This window comes from Megascapheus bottae, chromosome 9 (genome assembly GCF_031878675.1).
Source record: "Megascapheus bottae isolate mThoBot1 chromosome 9, mThoBot2.hap1, whole genome shotgun sequence".
In the NCBI taxonomy this organism is placed as follows: domain Eukaryota; kingdom Metazoa; phylum Chordata; class Mammalia; order Rodentia; family Geomyidae; genus Megascapheus; species Megascapheus bottae.
In genome coordinates this window covers 48,415,677-48,440,596 of record NC_143517.1, presented here as the reverse complement: position 1 = coordinate 48,440,596, position 24,920 = coordinate 48,415,677, and the positions used below count along the sequence as shown (strand labels likewise).

Genomic DNA, 24,920 nt, shown 5'->3' with positions numbered 1-24,920 from the left:
TTATAATTTGATATATCCATCTAAATGTCCAGTGCTACTTGTTCAGAGTTGGCCCTTCCTCATTCTCCCCCATTTTTCCCAAAGACTCATTCTGCAGTTTTCACTTATTTTATCCCTTATCCACATTCGGTATCCTTGCTTTATTTTCCCTTCTATATATCTTTAACCTTTTCAATAACATTTCTTCATAAATCTCATTTCAGCTTCTGTTAGTCATTCTGTTAAGCTATTGTTTTAAAGATTTATTCCATGAAAATTCATCATTATATTTTTTTCATGTATTTTTATTGTAATTAATAGAAGGGTTACATGATATTTGCCAGATACATTAATACCCTTTCACATGTTTTGGTCCCCATTTCCCTGCTCCCACCCCCACCCCTCATTTTGTTTCCCCCCCTTCCCTAACCAATTTCAAATAACCAAATACAAATATTTCCAATATATCAGGTAACAAAGTGAGATACTGTAATAATATGAGATAACCAAGGGACAGCAAAAGAGATGAGAGATAACATAGTACCTTAAGGACAACAATCATTCACAATATGGCTTTTGTTTCTATATCCTAGAGGTCCTTTCATTTAGTATCATACTATATGGCCTTATGTATCAAGTTTTTCCTCTATTGCAAATCTCTGCTAGGAGAGCCCAAGGTTTCTACTGATTATGACAAATGAGGGAAACCATTGAGCCTAAGTTCCTTTGAGTCTGGCTTACTTCACTTAATATGATCTTTTCTAAGTCTTTCCATTTCCTAACAAATGGGGCGATGTCATTCTTTCTGATAGCAGCATAGAATTCCATTGTGTATAAATACCACATTTTGTTGATCCACTCATCAACTGAGGGACATCTAGGTTGCTTCCATATCTTTGCTATGGTAAATAGTGCTGCAGTGAACATTGTTGTGCTGGTGGATTTAGAATGCCCTTGTTTCTGGATGATTGTGTAAATGCCAAGTAGTGGAATTGCTGGGACATAGGGGAGCTCTATGTTTAGTCTTTTGAGGCACTGCCATACTGCTTTCCATAGTGGTTGAATGAGTTTGCACTCCCACCAACAAGTGTAGTAGTGATCCCTCCTGGCCACATCCCCTCCAGCATCTGTTGTTATTAGTTTTCTTGATCATGGCCATTCTAACTGGTGTGAGGTGGAATCTTAGAGTTGTTTTGATTTGCATTTCTTTTATGACCAGAGATGTTGAGCATTTCTTCATGTGTCTATAGGCCATTTTTGTTTCTTCTTCAGAGAAGACTCTCTTTAAGTCTTTGGCCCATCTTTTAATGGGATGGTTGTTACTTTGGAGATTAGTTTTGGAGTGATTCAATTTTTTGAGCTGTTGATATATTTTAGATATGAGGCCTTTGTCCGTTGTATGGTTGGCGAAGATCTTAATTAGGCTTCCTAATTAATTTACTAGCTATGTCCTTTGCCATACAAAAGCTTGCAATTTAATGGAGTCCCACTTATCCAGCCTTTCTCTGATTTGTTGTGATTCTTGGTCCTTATTAAGAAAGTTTCGACCTGTGCCAAGGAGGCCTAGTGTATCTCCTATTGCTTCTTGTAAAGTTTTCAGTGTGTTGGCTTTTTTCTCGAGGTCTTCAATACATTTGGAGTTAATTCTAGTGCAGGGTGACAAAGAAGGATCCAACTTTATTTTTCTGCAGGTGCTTAACTAGTTCTGCCAGCACCACTTGTTGAAGCGGCTATCTTTCTTCCATTTTATTTTTTTGGCTCCCTTGTCAAAGATTAGGTGGCCATAGGTCTGTGGTTTAATATCTGGGTCCTCAGTTCTACTCCATTGGTCTTCAGGTCTGTTCTTGTGCCAGTACCAAGCTGTTTTGATAATTATAGCTCTGTAATAGAGTCTAAAGTTTGGTATTGAAATTCCTCCTGCGCTGTTCTTTCTGCTATGAAGTGTTTTTGCTATACGGGGTCTTTTATTATTCCATATGAAATTTTGGATTACTCTTCTATTTCTTTAAAGAATGACATTGGGATACTGATGGGTATTGCGTTGAATTTGTAGATAGCCCTTGGAAAGATTGTCATTTTCACGATGTTGATTCTTCCAATCCAGGAGCATGGGAGGTTTTTCCATTTCCTTAGTTCTGCTTTAATTTCCTTTTTCAGGGTTTTAAAGTTTTCATCAAAAGGTCCTTACATTCTTAGTTAAGGTAATTCATAGGTACTTTATTTTCTTTGAGACTACTGCAAAAGGAGTTGCTTTCCTGATTGTTGCCTCATTCCTCTCACTGTTGGCGTAGAGGAAGGCAGTTGATTTTTGACGGTTAATTTTATAGCCTGCTACCCTTCCAAAGTTTTGAATCAGCTCAAGGAGCTTGGGAATAGAGTCTATGGGATTCTTTAAATACAGAATCATGTCATCAGCAAAGAGGGAAAGGTTTACTTCCTCTTTCCCTATTTGGATCCCCTTTATGCTTGCTTCTTGCCTTATTGCACTGGCTAGGAATTCTACTATTATGTTAAAGAGGAGTAGAGCGAGTGGGCATCCTTGTCTCGTTCCTGATTTTAGAGGGAATGGCTTTAGCTTTTTGCCATTATGTATAATACTAGCTGTGGGCTTATCATACACTGCCTTTATTATACTGAGAAATGTTCCATGGATTCCTTGTTTCTCCAGAGCTTTTAACATAAAGGGGTGTTGGATCTTGTTAAATGCCTTTTCTGCATCTATTGAGACAATCATGTGATTTTTGTCCTTGTTCCTGTTGATGTGTTGAATTATATTAATTGATTTGGGTATGTTGAACCAGCTTTGCCTCCTTGAGATGAATCCTGTTTGATCGTGTATAATTTTTTTGATGAGTTGTTTTAGACGGTTGGCCAGTATTTTGTTAAGAAGTTTTGCAAATAGGTCTATAGTTCTCTTTCTTTTATGAATCTCTGTCTGGTTTGGGGATGAGGGTTATACTGGCTTCATAGAATGGATTTGATAAAGAACCTTCATTTTCAGTTTCATTGAAGAGCTTGAGGAGTATTGGTGTGAGCTCTGCTTTGAAGACCTTATAGAATTCAGCTGTGAATCCATCTGGCCCTGGGCTTTTCTTAGGTAGAAGGTCTCTTATTGCCATTTCTATTTCAGTGCTTGAAATAGGCCTGTTTAGTTGGGATAGTTCTTCTTGGTTCAGTGTGGGTATGTTAATATTGGCTAGGAATTCATCCATTTCTTCTAGATTCTCAAATTTGTTGGTGTAAAGGTTTGAGAAGTATTCCCTACCCTCTATAGTCCACCAGACTCTACAGACCACTGTGATAACAAACCTTTCATGATCAGGTCCAACACACATTTCTGCACTATTACCTCTAATAATCAATTATCTGCACACATCCTACTTGAGATATCTACATCTTTTATTTTTCATTCAAAGCTCAGTTTTCCTTATTATTGTATTTGACTTCCAGGACATGACCTTCTCTATCATTGCCTTAATTTCTTAATGTACTTAATTTTTATGCTTAACTAATATGTAAAAGCAGAAAAGTATCATACAAATGGGAGTTCCACACAGTGTTGGCTATGTTATACATTCTGAAAAAGTGAAATACATTCATTCACTTCATTCTGATATTTTTCTGTTAATTTATCTCATTCGTTGAGGCTTCTGTGTGTGTGTGTCTGTGTGTGTGTGTGTGTGTGTGTGTCTGTGTGTCTGCCTGTGTGTCTGTACCTGTGTCTTTTACTTTGTCTCTATCACTCTTTTTCCCTGTTTCTCTTTTTCTGTCTCTTTCTTCTGATTCACAACATCTGTGATTTCATCTGGTTGCATGATTTTAAATATTAGCTATTCATCCACTCACATTTACATTCCTTTCCCCCAGAGATGTCCTGCTAAAGATATAGATACACATCTCCAATTTTTACACCTCTAGTCAACTCACATACTTTATAGACTTCTGAGACACAACTCATTTTCTATCTAACAGCTCTACCTACAGTCTTCTGCATATCATTCGATAGAAATCTCATCTTTCCAATGGCTGAGACAGAAATTACTAAGGACATACTTTAACAACCTCTTTCTTTTCTTCTCATGTATCAAATCTTCTTACAGTCTCTTTGAAAAGGAAGCCAGAATTCTATCATGTGTCACTACCTCTACTACTAACCCCTTGGTCAAATCAGCAGATCAATGAACTGGATTATAGAAATAAACTTCTAATTGATTTCTTAACTTTCATTTTTCTTTCCTCCTCAACACACTGGCCAAGATGATCTCTTTGAAATTTCAATCATATGAGATTCTTACTCATCTTTAAACATTCAGGCATAATACCTCTTGCTATCTTTTCCCTTGTTACATAGAGAATTAAGCCCTTCATGTTTTTCAAGTTTCAGCTCTAATGTCAGTTTGACACTACCTGCCTTAACCATTGTATTAAAATTTAAATCCATGTAACCTTCCAAAATTTGACTACACTATTCTACATTTACACATTTGCAGCTATAGCATTTAACATATTCCAAACTGGTTATATAATTATACTATATATATATACATATAATTTTTTCAATTATACATTCCATTATTCACTGCTGTAAATGTCCCAGCAATATGTGGCTCTCACAGGTTCCTAATGTATGTTAATTGAAATAATAAATTCTTGTCCTTAGCATGTACCAGGCAATATAATATGCTGGGTTAATTACCTCAATTTTTGTTTTCCAAAAAAAAACTGTATGAAGGAATTATTAGCATGTTCCTCTTAGTAGAGACGATGAGGTAGAACTTTCAGCATTAGATGTTACACAGAGTTGCACAGTTAGCAGTAGCAAAGGTGAGGTTTAAAGTGTGTTTAATTCACTCCAAGGCCTCTCCTAATCCCCACTCTTCCCATCTAAGCATTAGCTCATTATTACATCAGAAACGTGTAGAACCAAGTAAATCAAAGTGCAAACACAAAGCTTATTTAACTTCATGTAAAATATTACCTCCTTCTTGTCAATGAAAAGCTAGACTTTATCTTCCCTCAATGACATCAATCAATTTAGCCATTTCCCAACTTCATGAGTGTGAGATGTAACCTGTAGGGCCTACTATGTTCACTAGGAGACATTGGCAGAGACTGAAATGCTTGAGAGAAATGTACTGAACTGTCCTGACCCGCTGGTGGCACACTGACAGGGAGCTTCTTCATTTGGGAAATAGAGATAGTGTGTATCTTGGCACTGCGGCCAGGAAATCTATAATGAAAGTGAGTAGTCATCATTCTCACTGAAAAAACTGTTATGTCAGCCTTGGCTTTGCTTGCTTTCTCTGTTAACATCTCCATGCTGGGCATTCAGATATTCATTCTCATCTCAGGGATCATTGCACTTCTAGACTTTCAGATTTCCAGACCAACAAGACCTTACATTTTGGAGAAGATTAACAAAAGGTTTTTTTTTTTTTTTTTAAATTTGGCTTTCTTTAGTAATTGGTACATGTACCTGCAAAAAATGTTTTGTAGGAATATTTCTAAAGTACTAAATAATGCTTCCATTGTACCTGATTGTATGTCTTATACTTAGGAAAATGAAAGAAAATCCAATTCATTTTGCAAGATTTTGACTTTTAGTTACAAATTAATTATTTTAATACTTTCACTGAAACTATAATCATGACCAGTATTATTATTTAGAGTAAATTTCATATAATTAATGAATTAAGACTTTTTTAGTTGTTTATAATTTGCTTCTATTTTAAAAATTTGTAAACTTTTTTCCAATTCTGAGGCTTGCTTGGCTATTGTGTGGCTTTGATTCATTGGTGCAGGGTGACAAAGAAGGATCCAACTTTAGTTTTCTGCAGGTGCATAACCAGTTCTGCCAGCGCCACTTGTTGAAGAGGCTGTCTTTCTTCCATTCTTTTTTTTTTGCTCCCTTATCAAAAATTATGTGGCCATAGGTCTGTGGGTTAATTTCTGGGTCTTCAGTTCTTATTTTGAAGATTATTGCAGTGATTAATTTTACTGTACAGGTACTAGTTATACAATTCCTGGCAGAACTATGTGTTTGTCTTTTACACACACACACACACACACACACACACACACACACACACACACACACACACACACATATATATATCTATATGCATGTTTAATTTGAGTCTATAAAAGGTGAAATAATTTTAACAGGCAAAATTCATTTATTTTACATTTAGGAAGTTGCCAGATTTTGAACTCAAGAGCATCATATTTAAGATCAACTCAACAAAAGTAGCATTGGGACTTCATTATATTTTATTCTTTTTAATAGCATATACTTTCAGGGGATAACAAAGCAAGACTTCTTGGAAGAAAACATATTAGTGAAGCCCTGGTCAAAGTGGTTTTGCTAGGTCAAGAACAAAAATTGGGAAATTATTACTGCCAATTATGAATATTTACTACTTTCATTTTTTTTCATCTTGTACTACCAACTACACAAAAATCTATTTTTTATCTCACATTTAGCATTGTAACATTATTAATATAGTTCTTACTAAACCAAAGAATCCTTATGGGTTTTGACTTTCCTGGAGATACTTTTTTCAGATTTTCACATTTAAATGCTGTGAAATACACTGCCAATAAGATATTGTAATATAAAATGAGTAATTCTATGTTGGTATTAACTATACATGGAGATACTAACTTTTGGACAGATTTTTATTCTGATACAAATGCAGTAAACAGGTGGAAAATGAATTACAAAATGAGATAATATTTTTTTCCAAATACAACAATTCAAAGAGGAAGATAGACTGGGAGTATATGTTGCAACTAATAATTCATAAATGTAAAATAGTGTAATTTTTCATTTAACTCTCTCTCTCTGTCTCTCTCCCTCTCCTGCTCTTTCTCTCTCCCCCCTCTTAGTGTGTTTGTCTAAATGTCATGATTTCAGCTTTAGTTAAGAGTTGTAGAAATGGATGTATAAGGTTTAGGAATATATTCCATTTACTCTGCAACTATCAATTTTATTCTAAACTATCTATATAATGAATAAATAGTATTATGTGGGGTTGAAGAAAATCCACACACAGTACAAAAGTAGTGTGTCTGGCATGGAAAAAATTTTTGAGTAATTTAGTCTCATTATGGGTAACAACTGTGTTATCTAGTGAACTCCCATTATAACAACTCTGGGTTTATTTTGCCTCCTGTTTTGTATGTACATCAATCTGATTCCTGTATTTTACAGGATCTCTAGAGACCTATAACACTAAAATATAAATAATTTTGGTGACAAAGTTTACATGTGCTAAACAATACTTGGATTTTACTGTGGAGAATTTTAATATTGTATAGAGCATAAAACCCACACTGCTACCAGATAATTTTATACCCCGTTTCTTAATCTAGGGCTAAAATTAGGGCTTAGCTGAAAGAAAAGACCATTTTATATCTATGTCTAAGCAAAGGACTTAAATTCATGTAATCTGAGTTTTACAAAATTGTTATAATAGCAAAAAATTCAAATTTAGACTGCTGACAAAAAAAATTACCAAAGGGGGAGGAACTATAAAATAAAACCTGACAAGTGGATGTTTTCCACCATTTTTTCCAATTGTTACTTATATAACCCATCTATACAATGGTTACATAGGTTGATGGGTAAAAAAAAAAAAATCACAGTTAGCAATGGCACCCACAGAATTTACCGGTGAAGAATGAATGTTACTGAGTCGTGACTACACAAGACTTTAACATCAAAGTAACTCGACGACAAGAATGCCTTCCTGGTACAGGACTATATATGCATCTCTTACTTTTCAAAACTCACTTGAATGAACCTGATTGACTGTGGCTAATTTTCAGCTACCATGCTAGTTAAAAGGAATTTTAAAGAAATTTACTATTGCTTCTTTATTATTTTTTGTACTGTTATTGGGGGGATAAAGCAGTTAAAGTGTTTAAGAAGCCTCATGATATAAATAGAGCCTTATGAAAATAGAGCCATTTTCATATAATTCTGACTAATCAGTCTGACATTTCTCTAGATGCTACCTATGGCAATGATAGCATTTTCATATTTTTAGGAGTCTTCATTTTTGTTATCTTCAAAAAATTTTTTCCACCTGAATTTTGATATGATTATGTATTAAATGATATGTTTCTTTGATGTTGATATTTGAATATGTTTCATGTATTTAGAAAGACTTTAAACAGAATATAGTTTTTGTTCTGACCAGTCCAATTTTTTTAAAAAATTAATCGTTTCTAATTTATGAATAGATTTATCTTTAATAACTAATAAATAGATTTAATTTTCTTGAGTTTATGTCCCTGTCTCAAACAAACTTATTTATTTTTGAATCTAGTTTTTAAATGGAACAATTTTATGATTTATCAATAATATAACAACAATTTGTTTGTCAATATATAAATACTATATCATCTAATTGTGAATTAGTTTTGGTCTTCCTTTAACTCTCAACTGTCTCTATTAGGATGGTATGTTGTATAAGCATTTGTTTTATTTTATTTTTTATAGTCGGGCTAATGTATAGAGGGGTTACAATTACATTCACCAGATAGTAGGTGCATTACTTCTCACACATTGATACTCCTTCTCATGTTTTTGTCCCCATGTTCTTCCCCCACCCCTCCCAATCATCTTGTTTTCTCCCTTTTCTTTTCTATTTCAAATAAACAAACAAAGGTATATACAATATACCAGATTACAAAGTCAGATACAGTAACAATATGGATTAACCAAAGGGCAAAAAAAGGAAGAGAAATAACATAGTACATTAAGAACAACAATCACATAAGATAAAGCTCTTATTCCTATATCCTAGAAATCCTTTCATTTCGTCTCATTCTATATGACCTCATGTACCTAGGTTTTGAGCTATTATAATCTGCTGCTAGGTGTTCTAGATGTATACTAATTATTACGAATGAGAGAAACCATTGAGCCTATGTTCCTTTGGGTCTGGCTTACTTTTAATTTTTATATGTTTTCACTGTCCCAGGCTTCAAATCAGATAACAGAATAAAGTGAATAAATAGACCAAATTCCTACATCTGAAACTTCCAGAAAACTGGGGAAAATTTGGTTATATAGGTCATTTGAATATGCACATTCAGCAATTAGAATAAACAGAAATGAATTGCTAAAAATGGGGGTAGAGTAAAAACTGCCTGAGGATATGACACTTCAGATAATAGTCCTAAAAGATACATAGGAATTTTCAAGGTGAATATGTAAATCAACCAAATTTTTGTAAATATATGAAATAAGGTTTTATGGTACATTTCTGTATTGTCTTGCTGTAGATACGACTATTATCCTCTGTCAAAAAAATCCATATAGAGTGAAAAATAAAAATAAATTCTTGACTTCATAAACCAGTCAAAAACTTCATATAATAGGATTTCTTTCATGATACAGGAAAACAATTTCTATCTTTGTATATCACATCTTCAAAGACACTGAAATAAAAAGGAAAAAGCCAACACCACAATTACCCTGAAGTATACAATAGTAATAATAATTCTGGCTTGTTTGCTTTTTCATGTGTATTTTCCCCTCATGGACATAGTAATAACCAGCCTCCAAAACTGTGGAGTAGAGTGGTGAAGTACCTTGCACCTAAATGGAACTCGTTTACTATTCGATGTTCTATCAGAGAAACTTAAGTTCCTCATTTCTTTTGTGTGGGTAACAAAATCCAGATGTACTATTAGAATGTCATAATGCTTATCTGCTCAAATAATTTTGCAATATTTCTTGTTATATTTGTGGATATTGCAGACTGGTAGTAAAAGGTGTCGAAGCACAAATGTCTTGAAAGCAAATACCTGAGATCTTCGGATACCCCAAAATTCCAGATGAAAATAATTTCAATGAAAGAGTCATTATTCCAAGAAAAAATTATGCCAGTTACATTATATCATAAGTGATAGTAAAATCAGAGGACCTCCATTGGACAGTTCATTTTCTTTACAGAATTAAAATACCTTTTATTAGGAAAGAAGAATTTTTTCATTGCCTTTACAATAAGAAACAATGAAATAAATACATTCACTGTATTTTACATCAGATAAAGCATTCATTATCTACATTTTATAAGTAAGTACTTTCTATCAGTAAGTTCATGAGACATTAAGAAAACTATTCTTTTGAAGAAGTGACAAAGACTTGCCTGAATATATAATTTAAACAGAAACAATAAATATTAAACAGACATCTTCAGTAAAAATTTAAGTTGCATAGAGAGATTATTTTAATTATTGGGTCAGTCCATGTATGTATAGGAAATATTTCCAAAGGAAATATTGGTGTTGGTTGTTTGGAGTAATGAATTGACGATTTGTCTACTAAAGACTGGGCCTATTGGTTGAATTCATTTGATGCTTAAAACTTGTCTCTGTTTTATTCCCTGCATAAAGTTAGTCAGTTGGTTCAACAGCTTCTCTACATCATGATGTGTTTGGGTTCATTACACAAATTATCATGGCCCAAAACATCTACAACTCCAAACCAAATTCTTGTCATCTTACTTTTACTCTTGTCTGTGTCTGCTATAGTGAAAAGTGGCTAATTTACTATGTTTACAGAATTGAAGTAAAATGTTGGTCTCCCTCTTTCTATGAACTTAGAATGTGGTTCTATTTTTTCCTTCCTTGATTATTTAACAAGATTATGTGCCACTGTTTTATGTGGTACAAAACCCTGTTTACCTACTGGTCAGATTGAGCTCTGAGCTTATAACCTAAGGTTATTTGGGTGATAGATTTAAAGGCATGCACTTATCTTCAAAATTTCATTCATTCTTCCATCTGAGGTCTATGGCCCTTTGCTTAGTTGTTGACCAAGTCCTACAAATGCTGCCTTTTTTATTCAAAAGCAGATTTTCTCTTTCTGAGCTGAAACTCACACTTGCAGGCTAGCCTAGTTCTGATCTAACATTTCTTGGAAGTACTTTCCTTTCCTTACTGTCTCTCCCCTGAGACTGTATTCAAAATTCTTTTATCTCCTTCCCTATGTCCTCTCCTGGTTTAACAGAGATTAAATTTCCTAATGATAGTTCTTCCAAAGCACACCCACAATAGAAAAGGTATTATTTTTTTAAAGAATAATCAAAATGATATATTAATTGCAGCTTTATTTATAAGGGCTTTTAATAAACCAAATTTAGCAATTATTTATAAGTCCTGACCACTCTGGTTGAGATTAGTTTGGTTTTAACTAATTAGTGAGACATACCTTTGACTTCCAATTTTCCTACCTCTGATTTCCCTTGTGATTCATGAAAATAAAGAAGAAAAAAATGGGCATATGGAATTCCTCCTATTTTACTAAGTGCCAGAAATAAAAAAAAATGATTTAGCAATGTTTTCTGCTCAAGGACTCAACAATCCAGCCAAGTCGGCCAACTCCTCCTACATTTTCACATGAGATGATTTTCCTACTCTTCTACTTTTTCACAGCCTTGATTCTTCGTAAATTAAGATGCTCTGTATGTGAGATGCTCATTCTATATTTTGAGCCGCTGGCCTATAATAGGGCATTTCAAGGAACAGCTCCTCAAAAGACTGAAAATGCTTCCATTAAGGTTATTTCCCTCTTGCAGTAATGATTACAAGTAACATTGAAACCATTTGCCTTCTACCTAATTAAAACTATCAAGTGTTAGGGATTTTTTCCATTTACAGTAACTATGTGAGTGACTATGCTTTAATTAGATTGTAAAAAATATCTGTTTCCTTATGATTCATTTTTTGCAGATAAAGAGCAATTTGGCTGATGTAGCAAACTAGACAGTGAGGCTCTTCTTCAGTCTATTTGTTGACTTGGCTTTGGGACAATAAATTGGTTCGAATTCAAGTTTTTTTCAGGATCTCTCTCATCCATACAGTAGCCAATGGCAGGAGTCCCAGAAGAGGAAGCAGAAACATGCAAGGCCTCTTACAAAGTGTAAAGCTTTTAATCAAGTGCTCTCAGCCAAACTCTCATTGCAGCTTCTTGGCCCGTATTGCTTCAAACCACAGCAGTCAATCATAAACCAATCACTGTGGCTAATTAGAAACTAATGGAGGTCCACCTTTGAAGATAAGTGGATGTAAAAGGAGAGAATGAGTCAAAGACTATGTCTGTTTTACTATGTCTACTTCATCTAAGCATGAAGTAGATTTATCCTGAGCTAGAGTGAATTACCAGCGCAAATCTTACACCCAAGACCCTCAGTTTCATATGTGGTTCTCTTTGAAGTCCCCTCTATCATGCTCTTGTCTGTGATAGTAACAGCTCTCAGATGTGTTTTCAAGATGTATATATCAGCAACACCTAGGGACATTCTTAGATGGAATTAGAAACTCTGAGGTAGAGCCCAACAGGGAGAGCTTTAACCAGTTTGTGATATTTCTAAAATTTGACATCTGTTTTGCTAGGATTTTGCCTATTCGAAGAGAGAGAAAGATCATATTTGCTTGAGTGAAGTCTAGAGTTTAGTTGCTAAGTCTAGCTTAATAATATCTTTCCCTGGGAGTCTGTCAGTAGATGTCTGTCACATCAGAATAGACAAGAGAAAATGTTGTTGTTATTTAGGAAAAGCTTATATACCACACATACCACCATAGTACTAAATTTGTAACTTAGAAATTTAGGTGAACTCACTTGAAATATGTCACCTGTAGTCTTTGTTTTTTGTTTTGCTTTTTTTCTGCATAAGAGAAACTAGTAAGTGAAGCTAAGATTAAGGGAATGAATGTTAACATAGTTATTTATGAGATATGAAATCACGAAGTATGGCTAGAAAGGAAGTCTGCTTACAATCTGTATCAAAGGATGAAGAATGCCATTTTCTCTTTACAAGCAAGAGACAACTCTCTTTTTAAGTGTTGTGTAATGGTGAGTACTCAAGAAAATTATTTCTAAGACTAATTTTTTATCACTAATTGATTTTCTCTATCTTTCCTAGCTCCCTCCCCCAACCGGTTCTCCCGGCTAAAAACATTAATACAAAAACAAATTATGTTTTTTTCTGTTTTAATTTTTTTTTCTTTTTTATTGTGAGGATAATGTATAGAGGGGTTACAGTTACATTTGCCAGGTAGTAGGCACATTACTTCTCACACATTGATATGCTTTCTCATGTTTTTGTCCCCATTTTTCTCCCTTCAGTCCCTCCCAATCATCTTGAAAACAAAATGTTTTTAAACGTACAAATCCTTCTACTGTATTCTGTTGATGTATAAATTGTACATTCACACACACACACACACACATATATTATCTATGGGTGGTTATTTTTTTAGGAATGAAATTAAAATAAACTTTCCATCTCAGAAACCCTCTCCACATAGTAAACACATACACATACCCATATGTTCATATATTGAATGAGCATTAAACAGAAAAAAGATGTGTACATTACCCAATCTGATAAAGATAGTGCAAAGACAGAAGACATTTGGACCTTTTACTTAGCCAAGCTGATAAACTGCATTTCATACATGTTCTCAAGATAATTAATTTTCAGGGAAAAGACCTCTATGCCACAATTATACATTCTTTGTTCTAAATTCATCCATACAAATGGTGACCATATAAGTTATTAACTGACTCAATCCAAAGGAAATAAATCATGTCTAGATAACAGAATTGGTGAAAATTAGAGTTAGATCCATACTTCCTCCAAGAAACTAGAGAGGAAAGTTATCTCTTTTTATGAATACATTTCAAAGAGGCAGAAACAATGTAACAGTGATATTCACAAGACAATATGTTGGAAATTAATGTACAACTTGAGAGGCAGTTGGGTGAGGGAAGATGGGAGAAAAAGGGAGTGACACAATGTTCAGGAAGTAATGAACTCACTACCTTACACATGTGACTGTAACCCTCTCTATATATCACCCTGACAATAACATTTTAAAAAGAGAGAGCTTACAAACCCTCGAGGAAATACTACTTAGTTTTTAGAGTAGCCAATGGCTTATTTATCATTTGAAAAGAAGTATATACATTTGGAAAAAGGATTGACAATTACTAGATTTGTCAAGCCATGATGGGAAATAAAAAGGTACTGTTCTTATTTTCAGTAGCATACATTAAGAATTTTTAAATTTTGTGTTAACCCTAACATTGTCCCTTCAATTTTTGATGGGACATTCTCCTTTTTATTCATTTTACCCCACCCAGTGCATAGCCATGGTCTAATAACAGGTCACAGGTGGAGAAAATTTTATTCAGAAATAAGCTGAACTAAATGACCTTTAAAATTTCACAGATTAATATTTTATCAAAACTATTTCCCTTCTTGATTTATCATTTTCCTCTCTGAACTATTATTTCTTACTCAATGTTTAAGTTTAGTTATGTAGCAAGGTTATAGGAAATTGGGCCAAGAGTTTGGCCTAGTGGTAGAGTGCTTGCCTAGCATGTATAAAGACCTAGGTTCGATCCCTTGGTAACACATACCTAGAGAAAAGCCGGAAGTGGTATGAAGCTCAAGTGGTAGAGTTCTAGCCTTGAGAAAGTCCAAGGACAGTGCTTAGGCTCTGAGGTCAAGCCCAGGACTGGCAAAAAAAAAAAAGATTATAGGAAATTAATAAACATTGTGCAAATATTAAGCCAAGTTTATTTATGCATAGCCTGATAACACTAGCAATGGCTCATCATAACTAACTGATTAGTTTACACAGTATATCACTTTCCTGATATACTGAATTGTAATTTTGCAAAGGGGAATGAGGGGACTTTTTTATTTTTTATCAAATCTGACCTTATTTGTCTTTCACTGTCTTGGATTCCATATTTCGAAAGTGCATCAGTCTTCTTTTGTGTCTTATATGGTCTGATTAATTTCCACATGTATTTTCAAGCCTTCAGAAAAAAAATCTCTTTTAATAACCATAAAACTGAGAGCCGTGGGAAATACCTTTTTTTATAAATCTTCAGTTGTCATTCTTCACTTCTACCACAAATAATTTCAAATTTACATGATTCCTATTTTACCAAAATGTATTATCTATATCTTATTTACAATTATCATGCTTTTGAATTTTTTTTCTTATTTCAATTGTTAATTCTGGCTTCTTTAAAGTGTTTTCTCCAGTAGATTCCAAGTTAGTTTTATCTGTTTCTCCCTTTAAAATCTTTACTACCTTTGCCATTGTTTCACAATACATTCCCCTCTAATCTTTTTTTGATATTTTTATTGTAATTAATAAAAGGGTTACATGATATTTGCCAGATAGAAGGTGCATTAATTCACATATATTGATACCCTTTCACATGTCTTGGCCCCCATTACCCTCTCCTCCACTCCCCCCCCCCCGGCCTTGGTTTTCCCCCCTTCCCTATCCAATTTCAAATAACCAAATACAAATAAATCCAATATATCAGATAACAAAGTGAGATACTGTAACAATATGAGATAACCAAGGGACAGCAAAAGAGATGAGAGATAACATAGTACATTAAGGAAAACAATCATTGGTTATACGGCTTTTGTTTCAATATCCTGGAGGTTTTTTCAATTAGCTTCATACTATATGGCCTTATGTATCAAAGTTTTGCTCTATTGCAGATCTCTGCTAGTAGAGCCCAAGGTTTCTACTGATTATGACAAAAAGCTGACACACTGAAAACTTTACAAGAAGGAATAGGAGATACACTAGGCCTCCTTGGCACAGGTCGAAACTTTCTTAATAAGGACCAAGAATCACAGCAAATAAGAGAAAGGCTGGATAAGTGGGACTGCATTAAACTGCATTAAACTGTATGGCAAAGGACATAGCTAGTAAATTAATTAGGAAGCCTACAGAGTGGGAGAAGATCTTCCCACAAACCAAACAATGGACAAAGGCCTCATATCTAAAATATATCAACAGCTCAAAAAATTGAATCACTCCAAAACTAATCTCCAAAGTAACAAGCATCCCATTAAAAAAATGGGCCAAAGGCTTAAAGAGAGTCTTCTCTGAAGAAGAAACAAAAATGGCCTATAGACACATGAAGAAATGCTCAACATCTCTGGTCATAAAAGAAATGCAAATCAAAACAATTCTAAGATTACACCTCACTCCAGTTAGAATGGCCAGGATCAGGAAAACAAATAACAACAGATGATGGAGGGGATGTGGCCAAGAGGGATCCCTACTACACTGTTGGTGGGAGTGCAAACTCGTTCAACCACTATGGAAAGCAATATGGCAGTGCCTCAAAAGGCTAAACATAGAGCTCTCCTATGACCCAGCAATTCCACTACTTGGCATTTACCCAACCATCCATAAACAAGGACATTCTAAATCCACTACCACAACAATGTTCATTGCAGCATTATTCACCATAGCAAAAATATGGAACCAACCTAGATGTCCCTCAATTGATGAGTGGATCAACAAGTTGTGGTATTTGTACACAATGGAATTCTATGCTGCTGTCAGAAAAAACGACATCGCCCCATTTGTTAGGAAATGGAAAGCCTTAGAAAAAAATCATATTAAGTGAAGTAACCCCTCTAATCTTATATAGAACTAATCCAATTATCATTGTCCTTTCTTTTTTTATATTTTTATTGTAATTAATAAAAGGGTTACGTGATATTAGCCAGATAGAAGGTGCATTGATTCACATACATTGATACCCTTTCTCATGTCTTGGTACCCATTACCCTCCCCTCCACTCCCCCTCTTCCGGGTTTTCCCCCCTTCCCTATCCAATTTCAAATAACCAAATACAAATATATCCAATATATCAGATAACAAAGTGAGATACTGTAACAATATGAGATAACCAAGGGACAGCAAAAGAGATGAGAGATAACATAGTACATTAAGGACAACAATTATTCATTATATGGCTTTTGTTTCAGTATCCTGGAGGTCCTTTCAATTAGCTTCATACTATATGGCATTATGTATCAAGGTTTTATCATTGTCCTTTCAATTTCTACTTTAATATGAGTTTTCTTACAAACTTTAATATGCCCCCCTTTATTTTCATCTGTAAAATGTTTACTAATTTCCATTTATAAAGTCCTTTATTCGCATTGGGGAACATAAAATTCGCAATCTCTCCTATGATCATCTCTATAATCACCTGTTTCCAATATTATATTACCTTTGTTGCTCTGAACTTTTATAATACCATGAACAATTCACATCACTCTTGTTACATATGTCCTCATTCATACATCATGTGTAAACATATTATGTGAGCAATAATTCAGAATCCTTATCTTAGTCAGCTTCTTAACATTTATAGTCCATAATACTATATGGCAGGCACTGTTTTGTTGATCGACAAATGCAAAGCACATGATTTTTTTCAATTCTCCAAATTATATTCCATACAGTATATTTCACGTATAACTTACTATTTTAATATTATAGTGATTGTTCTAATAAATTGAGGATTTGAATGCAGAAGCTATCTGATAATCTGATAATTAGAATTCCAACAAGAGATAATTCAGTTGGAGTTCCCTTTTATAATAGTTTTTAATGACATTCAAATGCTGGAGTTCTGAAAGATAAGACAAAGGAAATGTGATTATCAAAATGATCTTCAATGCCAGGGACTGGTGGTTCACAATTCTATCTATTCAGGAGATCTGAGGATCATGGCTAAAAGCCAGCTTGAGCGGAAAGTCCATGAAACTCTTATCTCCAATTAACCACCAGAAAACTGGAAGTGGTACTGTGGCTCAAAGAGGTAGAGCACTAGCCTTGTGATGAAGAGCTCAGGGAACTCAGTACCCAGGCTCAGAGTTCAAGCCCCACATCTAGAGTGCCTAACTTGCTGTGATAAATGCAGCTCTAATTATATATATGTATATATATAATATACGTGTGTATACATATATACACATACCCATGTGAATATGTATATACATGTATATATGCTTATAAATGTTCATGTATACATATATATACTTTACATTTAACACTAATGTTGCAAAATACCTGATTAAATGTTATATTTATTTCCTTGAGAAAACACATTATATATCCCCTTCCCCATTGCAAGGTCAATACATATAGGAGGACCTTAGTAACTTTTCATTGTATTGAAAGATTTTTGGGTAGATAGTCTAATAACTTATTTCCATAAAAGGCTAATTCTGCATGAGCATGATAAAGAGTATATTCTATTCAATTGTTGTGCTCTGACTTTTCTCAATGTGGTGTCTTGTAAAAGGATTATTTGATTCTTCTTACCTACTTTACTTTTACAAAGGTCTGCCCTACATAATTGTGAATTCTTTTACCATCTGGTAAATACAGTAAGAGCAATAGAGTTCTGACATTTTTGATGGTAGCTAGGTGACCGCTAGCAGTTATACTTCTTTGGAAAGAAAAAAAAATCCATTTACTTTGATTGTTATTATACTTCAGAAATTATTGATCCATCTCTGCTTGCAAACTTTCTAAACAGGTAGCTACAGAGATTTAGACAAAAATCTATATTTCACTTTGTACTTCCATGCAAGTTACTTCAAAGGAAAATGTTTAAAAATAGATAGGTTAAGTGAGGTTGCACATGAACAATGCTATTCAGAGTCTTCATAGAAAAAGAAATGATTCCCGGCACTTTCAAGTTACTGACCATTATTAGACTATAAGCTCCTAAGAGAGTAGGTTCTGTCTCCTTAACTGACTCTACATTATATATAGTGCATTCCATATGAGATTAGTGTGACAATTACTGTGGATGGTTTTTTAATGTGTATTCACAGTGCCTCATCACTGCTTTACCTGTGCTTCCAATAAAGTCAGACTGCATACAAATGGTGGCCCCATCTCACATCTCATGACTCTTATACCTTAATTCCAGCCATAATGAGCTACCTGGAATTTTTGAAAAGGTGATAGCTTAGGTCACACAATCATTTCTCTGGTCAAAGTGCTTCTTCTGCCCAAAATATTACTAATTTCCTTCACCCCTATTCCCAACGCATACACATCCATGCAAATCTGCCAACTAATGTTTTCATTTTTATGTCCTTCTATTTTTAAATAGTATGAACTATCACAAAATACCATAGTTTTCAAGAAAAAAATTATATGTAGAGAGAGGGGGAATTCATGCAATGATGTTCTAGTTATTTTTGGTTAGAGAATATGAGTACGAGACAATTTTTGGTTTACTTATTTGCCTTTCTTTCTTGCTCTACTGAGTGAGTAAAAGCAAATGTGCATGTGCTTTTAATAGTAAGGCACCTGCACTTTCTGGCATTCTGTGAGCAATGAAGTGGGGTTTGTTTGTTTTTTGGACAAGGCGGTAAAGAGGTGAGTTCAGTAGAGTATTTTTTGCCTCAGTTTTTCACCTGATCACTATGGATGATTGAATTAATAATTAAAAGCCAAGAATTTTCAGGCAGCCCTCTGCATCCGATAACATATCCTTTGTTACCTTAAATCATGGCCATATTTACCCAGTATGAATGCACCACTTGGTTCCTTTGGGTTATATTCCAGGTAAAACATAATTTGCCGTAGAAGTCTCAGTTCAATATACCTTAGAATTTTGCAAGCATCCACTGATACTTCACTTACTATCTTAGAACAATTTCATCTCTTAGAGTATGAGAGAAAGTCAGGATTTCTTTATCAAAGGTTTTCTCCACTGGGAGTGAGCCAAATAATGGTGCATCCCTCACAACTTAATTTAAAAAGAACAAAGTAAGCTTCCATCCTCAAAGCCAAAGGTTAGCACTGGAGTAGCGCCTGGTTGTCCTCTTTTTCTTCCTTACTATGTAGGCAACCAAGTAAAAATCAGAGAAAGCATTGTTGAAATAAGGGAATGGGAGGTCAGAGGAAATACAAGCAAAGCACCCTGAATGCTCTCATGCTGTACCTTGACAGCATTAAGGGAAATGTGAGTTTAAATGGCAGTAGCTGAAAGTTGTACAAACAGGGCTCTTTCAACACATATTTTTAAGTTTAGGGACCAAGTTAACTTTGATCTTTGATGCCTAAAGTAATAAACTCTAATTTTAAATGCAATCAGATTTCCATCTAAACTGTAACATCTGGCCTTAAAGTGACATAGAACCACTCATTGATCAATCTCTCACTTGACAACAGTTGACACAGTAATTCAAATACTTCACAGGGAAACTGTGTAGGTTAAAAGAAAGTGATCTGTAAAACTTGCAGTTTTGCTGATTCTTAATGTTAAGAAGCCTCTTGGGAATTGCATTACCTCAGGAACTGGCTTATAGTGCTAGTGTGATAGGAATTGTGCAGTTAGGCCAAGACCTCTTGGGTTGTACTAGGTCTCACCTCCAAGCCTCAGAGACAAATGAGAGGGCAGTCAATATTTAAGAAGGTTTTGAAAAGGAAACCAACAACTTCCCAGGCAAAAGGAAGGAAGAAAGCACTTGCAATAAAAAATGCAGGATATGTTTTACAACACGATGACATTTAAAATGCCTCAGACCAAGGACAAAAGTTTAATAAAAAATATGCAAAATTCAGAATGGTTGCAAATATGCCCTATGATAAGAATGAGTAATTTATACAAGCTAATATAAAACATCCACAGCCAGTAGGTAAATCATACACTTCCAAGTTAAGCTTATATTTGTGTACTATTTTTGCCTTGTTACTCTTAAGCAAAATTATTCATAACTGGGGCACAGTTATTCTAGGCGTTTCTCTCACTCTCTGTCTATGGGATTTTATGGTTTCCAATTTTTTTTTGCCAGTCCTAGGGCTTCAACTCAAGGTTTGAGCACTATGCTTGGGCTTTATCAAGGCTAGCACTCTACAGCTTGAGACATAATACCGCTTCTGGCTTTTCCAGTTTATGTGCTACCAAGGAATCAAACCCCGGTCTCTGTACATACTAGGCAAACACTACCACTAAGCCAAACTCCCGGCGCCTGGTTTCCAATATTGTTCAAAAATAAAATACATGCTGTGTATGCTAATTTTTCATGCCTTTTTCCTTTTAATCTACAGCCTTTAATAAAAACATGTCCTCAGTGAAGGTATAGTGTCTAAGAATTTATGAAGGAAACACGTAAGAGCTCTAACTTACAAGCTTTGTGTGACTTTAAGGAATTACTTTACTTAATTGTATGCCCATGGAGTCATGTCAGGATTAGATTTTAACAAATGCTTACAATTTTTATGATTCATAAATTGAGCATAAATTCTTGGCATCACAATGTGAAAAGATGTGACATGCAAAGTGAGAAAACTCATATTAGAGGGGAGAGTACATAAACAAAAAATTATGATAATATACATGCATCACCATAGATATCAATATCAAGTTCTTAATAATATTAAGAAGCTGGGGGGAAAGAACAATGAAAGATGCTTGCATGTTCAGGGCAGTCTTTATGTAAAAGGTATTACATAAATTAAGAGATGGGTAAAATCTCTTGTGCTGTAGTTTATTCCATAAGATTTGGATGTGTTTTGTCCTTTTTCTTTTAATGAATCTTGTTCTAGATGCTTAGTCTCTAATAAGGTAAAATGGGATGTGTCAAAGCCTTTACTGTGGATCCCAGTGGAAATGTCTCGCTACTAGGTGTGTGTTTTTGGAGAGATTTACATAGCTATAGTGAAACTTGGAATTGGTTATCAGAAGATTTTTTTATAGCAGTGAGTCAGTGACTACTGAATCATCAGCTGGCTTCCATGGCCTCTCTTCTTCCTACATGTGCCAATGCCATTGTGATGCCACCCACCACCAGATCCTCACAGCCCTGAACTGGCCAAGTGTTACATCTCACACTTAGTAGAGAACAAAACCTGAGTTTCATGAATAGATAACTAGTGAATGAAATCAACTTCTCTGTAGCAAAGTGACTAATACTTTGGCTTCAGAAAGATATAAATTCTGCTATTTATTTAGACAGTTGTGAAATTGCTCAAACTACTTCTTTCATTTTCCAATTTCTTATCTATAAATGGCAGTGAGAATAGTTTCTTTGTAGAATTGGTTGAGGGTTAGATTGTGTTCTTCATATTTAAAATATCTCCACAGTGCTCAATAAATGATAGCTGCCATTTTTAATTGTTCTTTCTGCATAGTTCTATCATTGCAGTCATGTTTTGCACAGTAAAGTTTATTTGCATGCTGTATATTCTGTCTACTGTGGAGATTATTGTAAATCCCATAGTTTATCTTTCTATAAGAATGAATGATCAATTGTGAATATTTTATTAAGGGGGAAAGGAACAGTGTTCCTTCACAATAGGAGATTAGGGCCGGGAGTTTGGCCTAGTGGTAGACTGCTTTGCCTAGTGTGCACGAAGACCCGGGTTGGATTCCTTGGTACCACACACATAGAAAAAAGTCAGAAGTGGTGCTAAGGCTCAAGTGGTAGAGATCTAGCCTTAAGAAAGTCCAAGGACGGTGCTCAGGCCCTGAGCTCAAGCCCAGGACTGGAAAAAAAAATTACCAGATTAAGTTCACACTCTCAGCCTAAATACAAAAATAATTAAAACAATATAAAGATGTAGTACTGGTTCAGAATGGAAAGAGAAAAATCAAAATTGTTTTGAGATGCTTAAAGCATATAGATATATCAATGTTTAACGTACTAATTGATAGATCTAGCTATCTCTTCATCTATCCATCATAATCATTATCATGAACATCATTTTCATCTTCCTACCAACCTGTATATCTAGTAATGAGATGAAGAGAGGTGGATGATAGAGCGATGAGATAGAGATAGGTAGAGGCAGAAGGAGATAAAAACAAAGACACAGGTATAGATAAAGGGATATGAAAAAAGAAGCTGAGGTTTTCAAAACCGATGTCACCCTGGAGATCTAGCTACAGCATTATATAGGAAGCCTTTTCACATCATGGTCAGAAATCTCCAGCAAGTGACCCACTGTTGATCCTAATAAACTGTGATGCTTTACCACTGAGGAAGATATTGCAGCTACAGAGACATCCAGAAATTCAGGGAAAGTCAATGACACTATCAAGAGATATGTGTTGAAAAGAGAAAAATAATAACTCAAAGCTAGGAATCAGTGGCTCATTCTTGTAATCCTAGCTACTCAAGAGCCTGAGCTCTGAGGATCATGGTTCAAAGCCAGCCTGGGTAAGAAATCCCGTGAGAATTCATCTCCAATTAACCACCAGAAAACCAGAAGTGATGCTATGGCTCAATATGGTAGTGTATGACCCTTGAGCGAAAGAACTCAAAGAACACCCAGACCCAGAGTTCAAGCCCCACAAATGACAAAAACAAAACAAAGCAACTTAGACCTTGTCATAATTATTCTTTTAAGAATATATATAAATATGCACACCTTGTCATAATTACTTTTAGGAATACATTCTCTTGCAATCTAACTGTAGTGACTTCTGATATACCATCTATTGAGTAAGAAAAAATATAGTTATTTGCTTTCCTAAGGAATATATAATCAAACAATGTCCATTTATTAGTAAAAGTAAAAAAAAATTAAAAATGGTGAAATCTATCCTTCCTCTACCCTGAAAAGATTTTCATGGAAAGTTTCTTTCCCAAACTCATATTGTGATCAACATCTAGTGGCATACATTGGAAGGTAACTTTTATGTTCTCTCTTTACAGAAATTGAGAAAGAAAGTTGTGGTGATCCTGGGACACCCTTATATGGAATTAGAGAAGGAGATGGCTTTTCTAATCGTGATGTTTTAAGGTTTGAATGCCAGTTTGGGTTTGAATTAATTGGAGAGAAATCCATTGTTTGTCAAGAGAATAACCAATGGTCTGCAAACATACCCATCTGTATCTGTGAGTACCAAATGCTTTGCTTCTGGATAGCATATGCTGCCCTGTCCTTGCATGTAATTGCTTTTGTAATTCATTGCCAAGCGCTGGAACCATGTAATTATTTCTGGATGAGTAGCACTCTGTGATACTATCTTTAACAAGAGTGCTTATAAATTTCATTACAGATTTAAATAAGTTAACATAGTTCACTTGGTAATTGCAAAATATATATTACATGTGTTCTTATAACACTTAATTTGGTGGCTTTTTATACTTTACAGATAGCATGCTTATGGAAGCTAACTAATGGATTCATTTAACAAGATAGTATATGCTTATTCACAATCAAATGCATCTAAAATATTTAAACCTTGCATTCCATTTATAATACATTAATTTATTTTTGCATGTAGATAAAGTAATATATAAAGTACCATTTATTTACATTGCACATAATAAAATTCATTCTTGTTTATGATGGATAACATGCATGGGTAAAAATTAGCATATTTTCCAAAATACATTAAGGTCAGAATGCTTAATGAAAAGTAAAAGTTTCTATTACCTATTGATATAGTTTTAATTAATTATTATCTTCATTATATTACAGTAATGTAGTTATTCTTTTTAATCTGGCAAAGAATTTCCCTGTTTTATTATATTTGCTTTTCAGAAATTCTAGGAGAGGAAGAGTATGAAGAAAGATACTTATTGGCTCTCTTTTTAGTTAGGCCAGTTTCTTCCCCTAGACTTGACACTTTGTGAGGCTCCTGCTGTGAAAGAACAAGATATATTACATGAATCATATTTGCTTCTTTAATATCTGAATCTTAATAATAACTTCAAAGGTTATACTTGAAGTTCTTTTATTCTAACTGTTCTAAAAAGACTAAAGTATTCAATATTTAGAATCGATTTTTGTAATATGTCAAAATCAAATATGAAAAATTTGAATGATTCTGATAAATAGGATCTTGAGAATGCTAAGCAAGAACTCTCTTGTTGATCCCCAATTTAATGATAGAAACACTTTAAAAAGGTGTTTTAATAGATACTGAAACACATTTAATAAAGAATATATTGTTAATGTAAGGCAAATTTTAAAAATTCTTCAATCTAAAGGGAACAACCTTCAATATTTACACATTCAATATGCCCAATATCCTGATGTATAATAGAACTTAACAATTAAGAATGCTTTTTCTACAAGCAATACTTTAAAATATTTGAAAG

General features: G+C 34.3%; 1 protein-coding gene across 3 annotated transcripts in view; it reads left to right on the top strand.

Annotated features, from left to right (window-relative positions):
- The window catches only part of Csmd3 (CUB and Sushi multiple domains 3), an 842,017-nt gene that overhangs the window by 459,916 nt on the left and 357,181 nt on the right, over positions 1-24,920 (top strand). For all 3 annotated transcript variants that reach the window (XM_090339296.1, XM_090339294.1, XM_090339297.1), the window contains one exon: positions 23,526-23,708. In XM_090339296.1, coding sequence (XP_090195422.1) covers positions 23,526-23,708 — 183 coding nt within the window. The remainder of the gene's footprint in view (positions 1-23,525; positions 23,709-24,920) is intronic.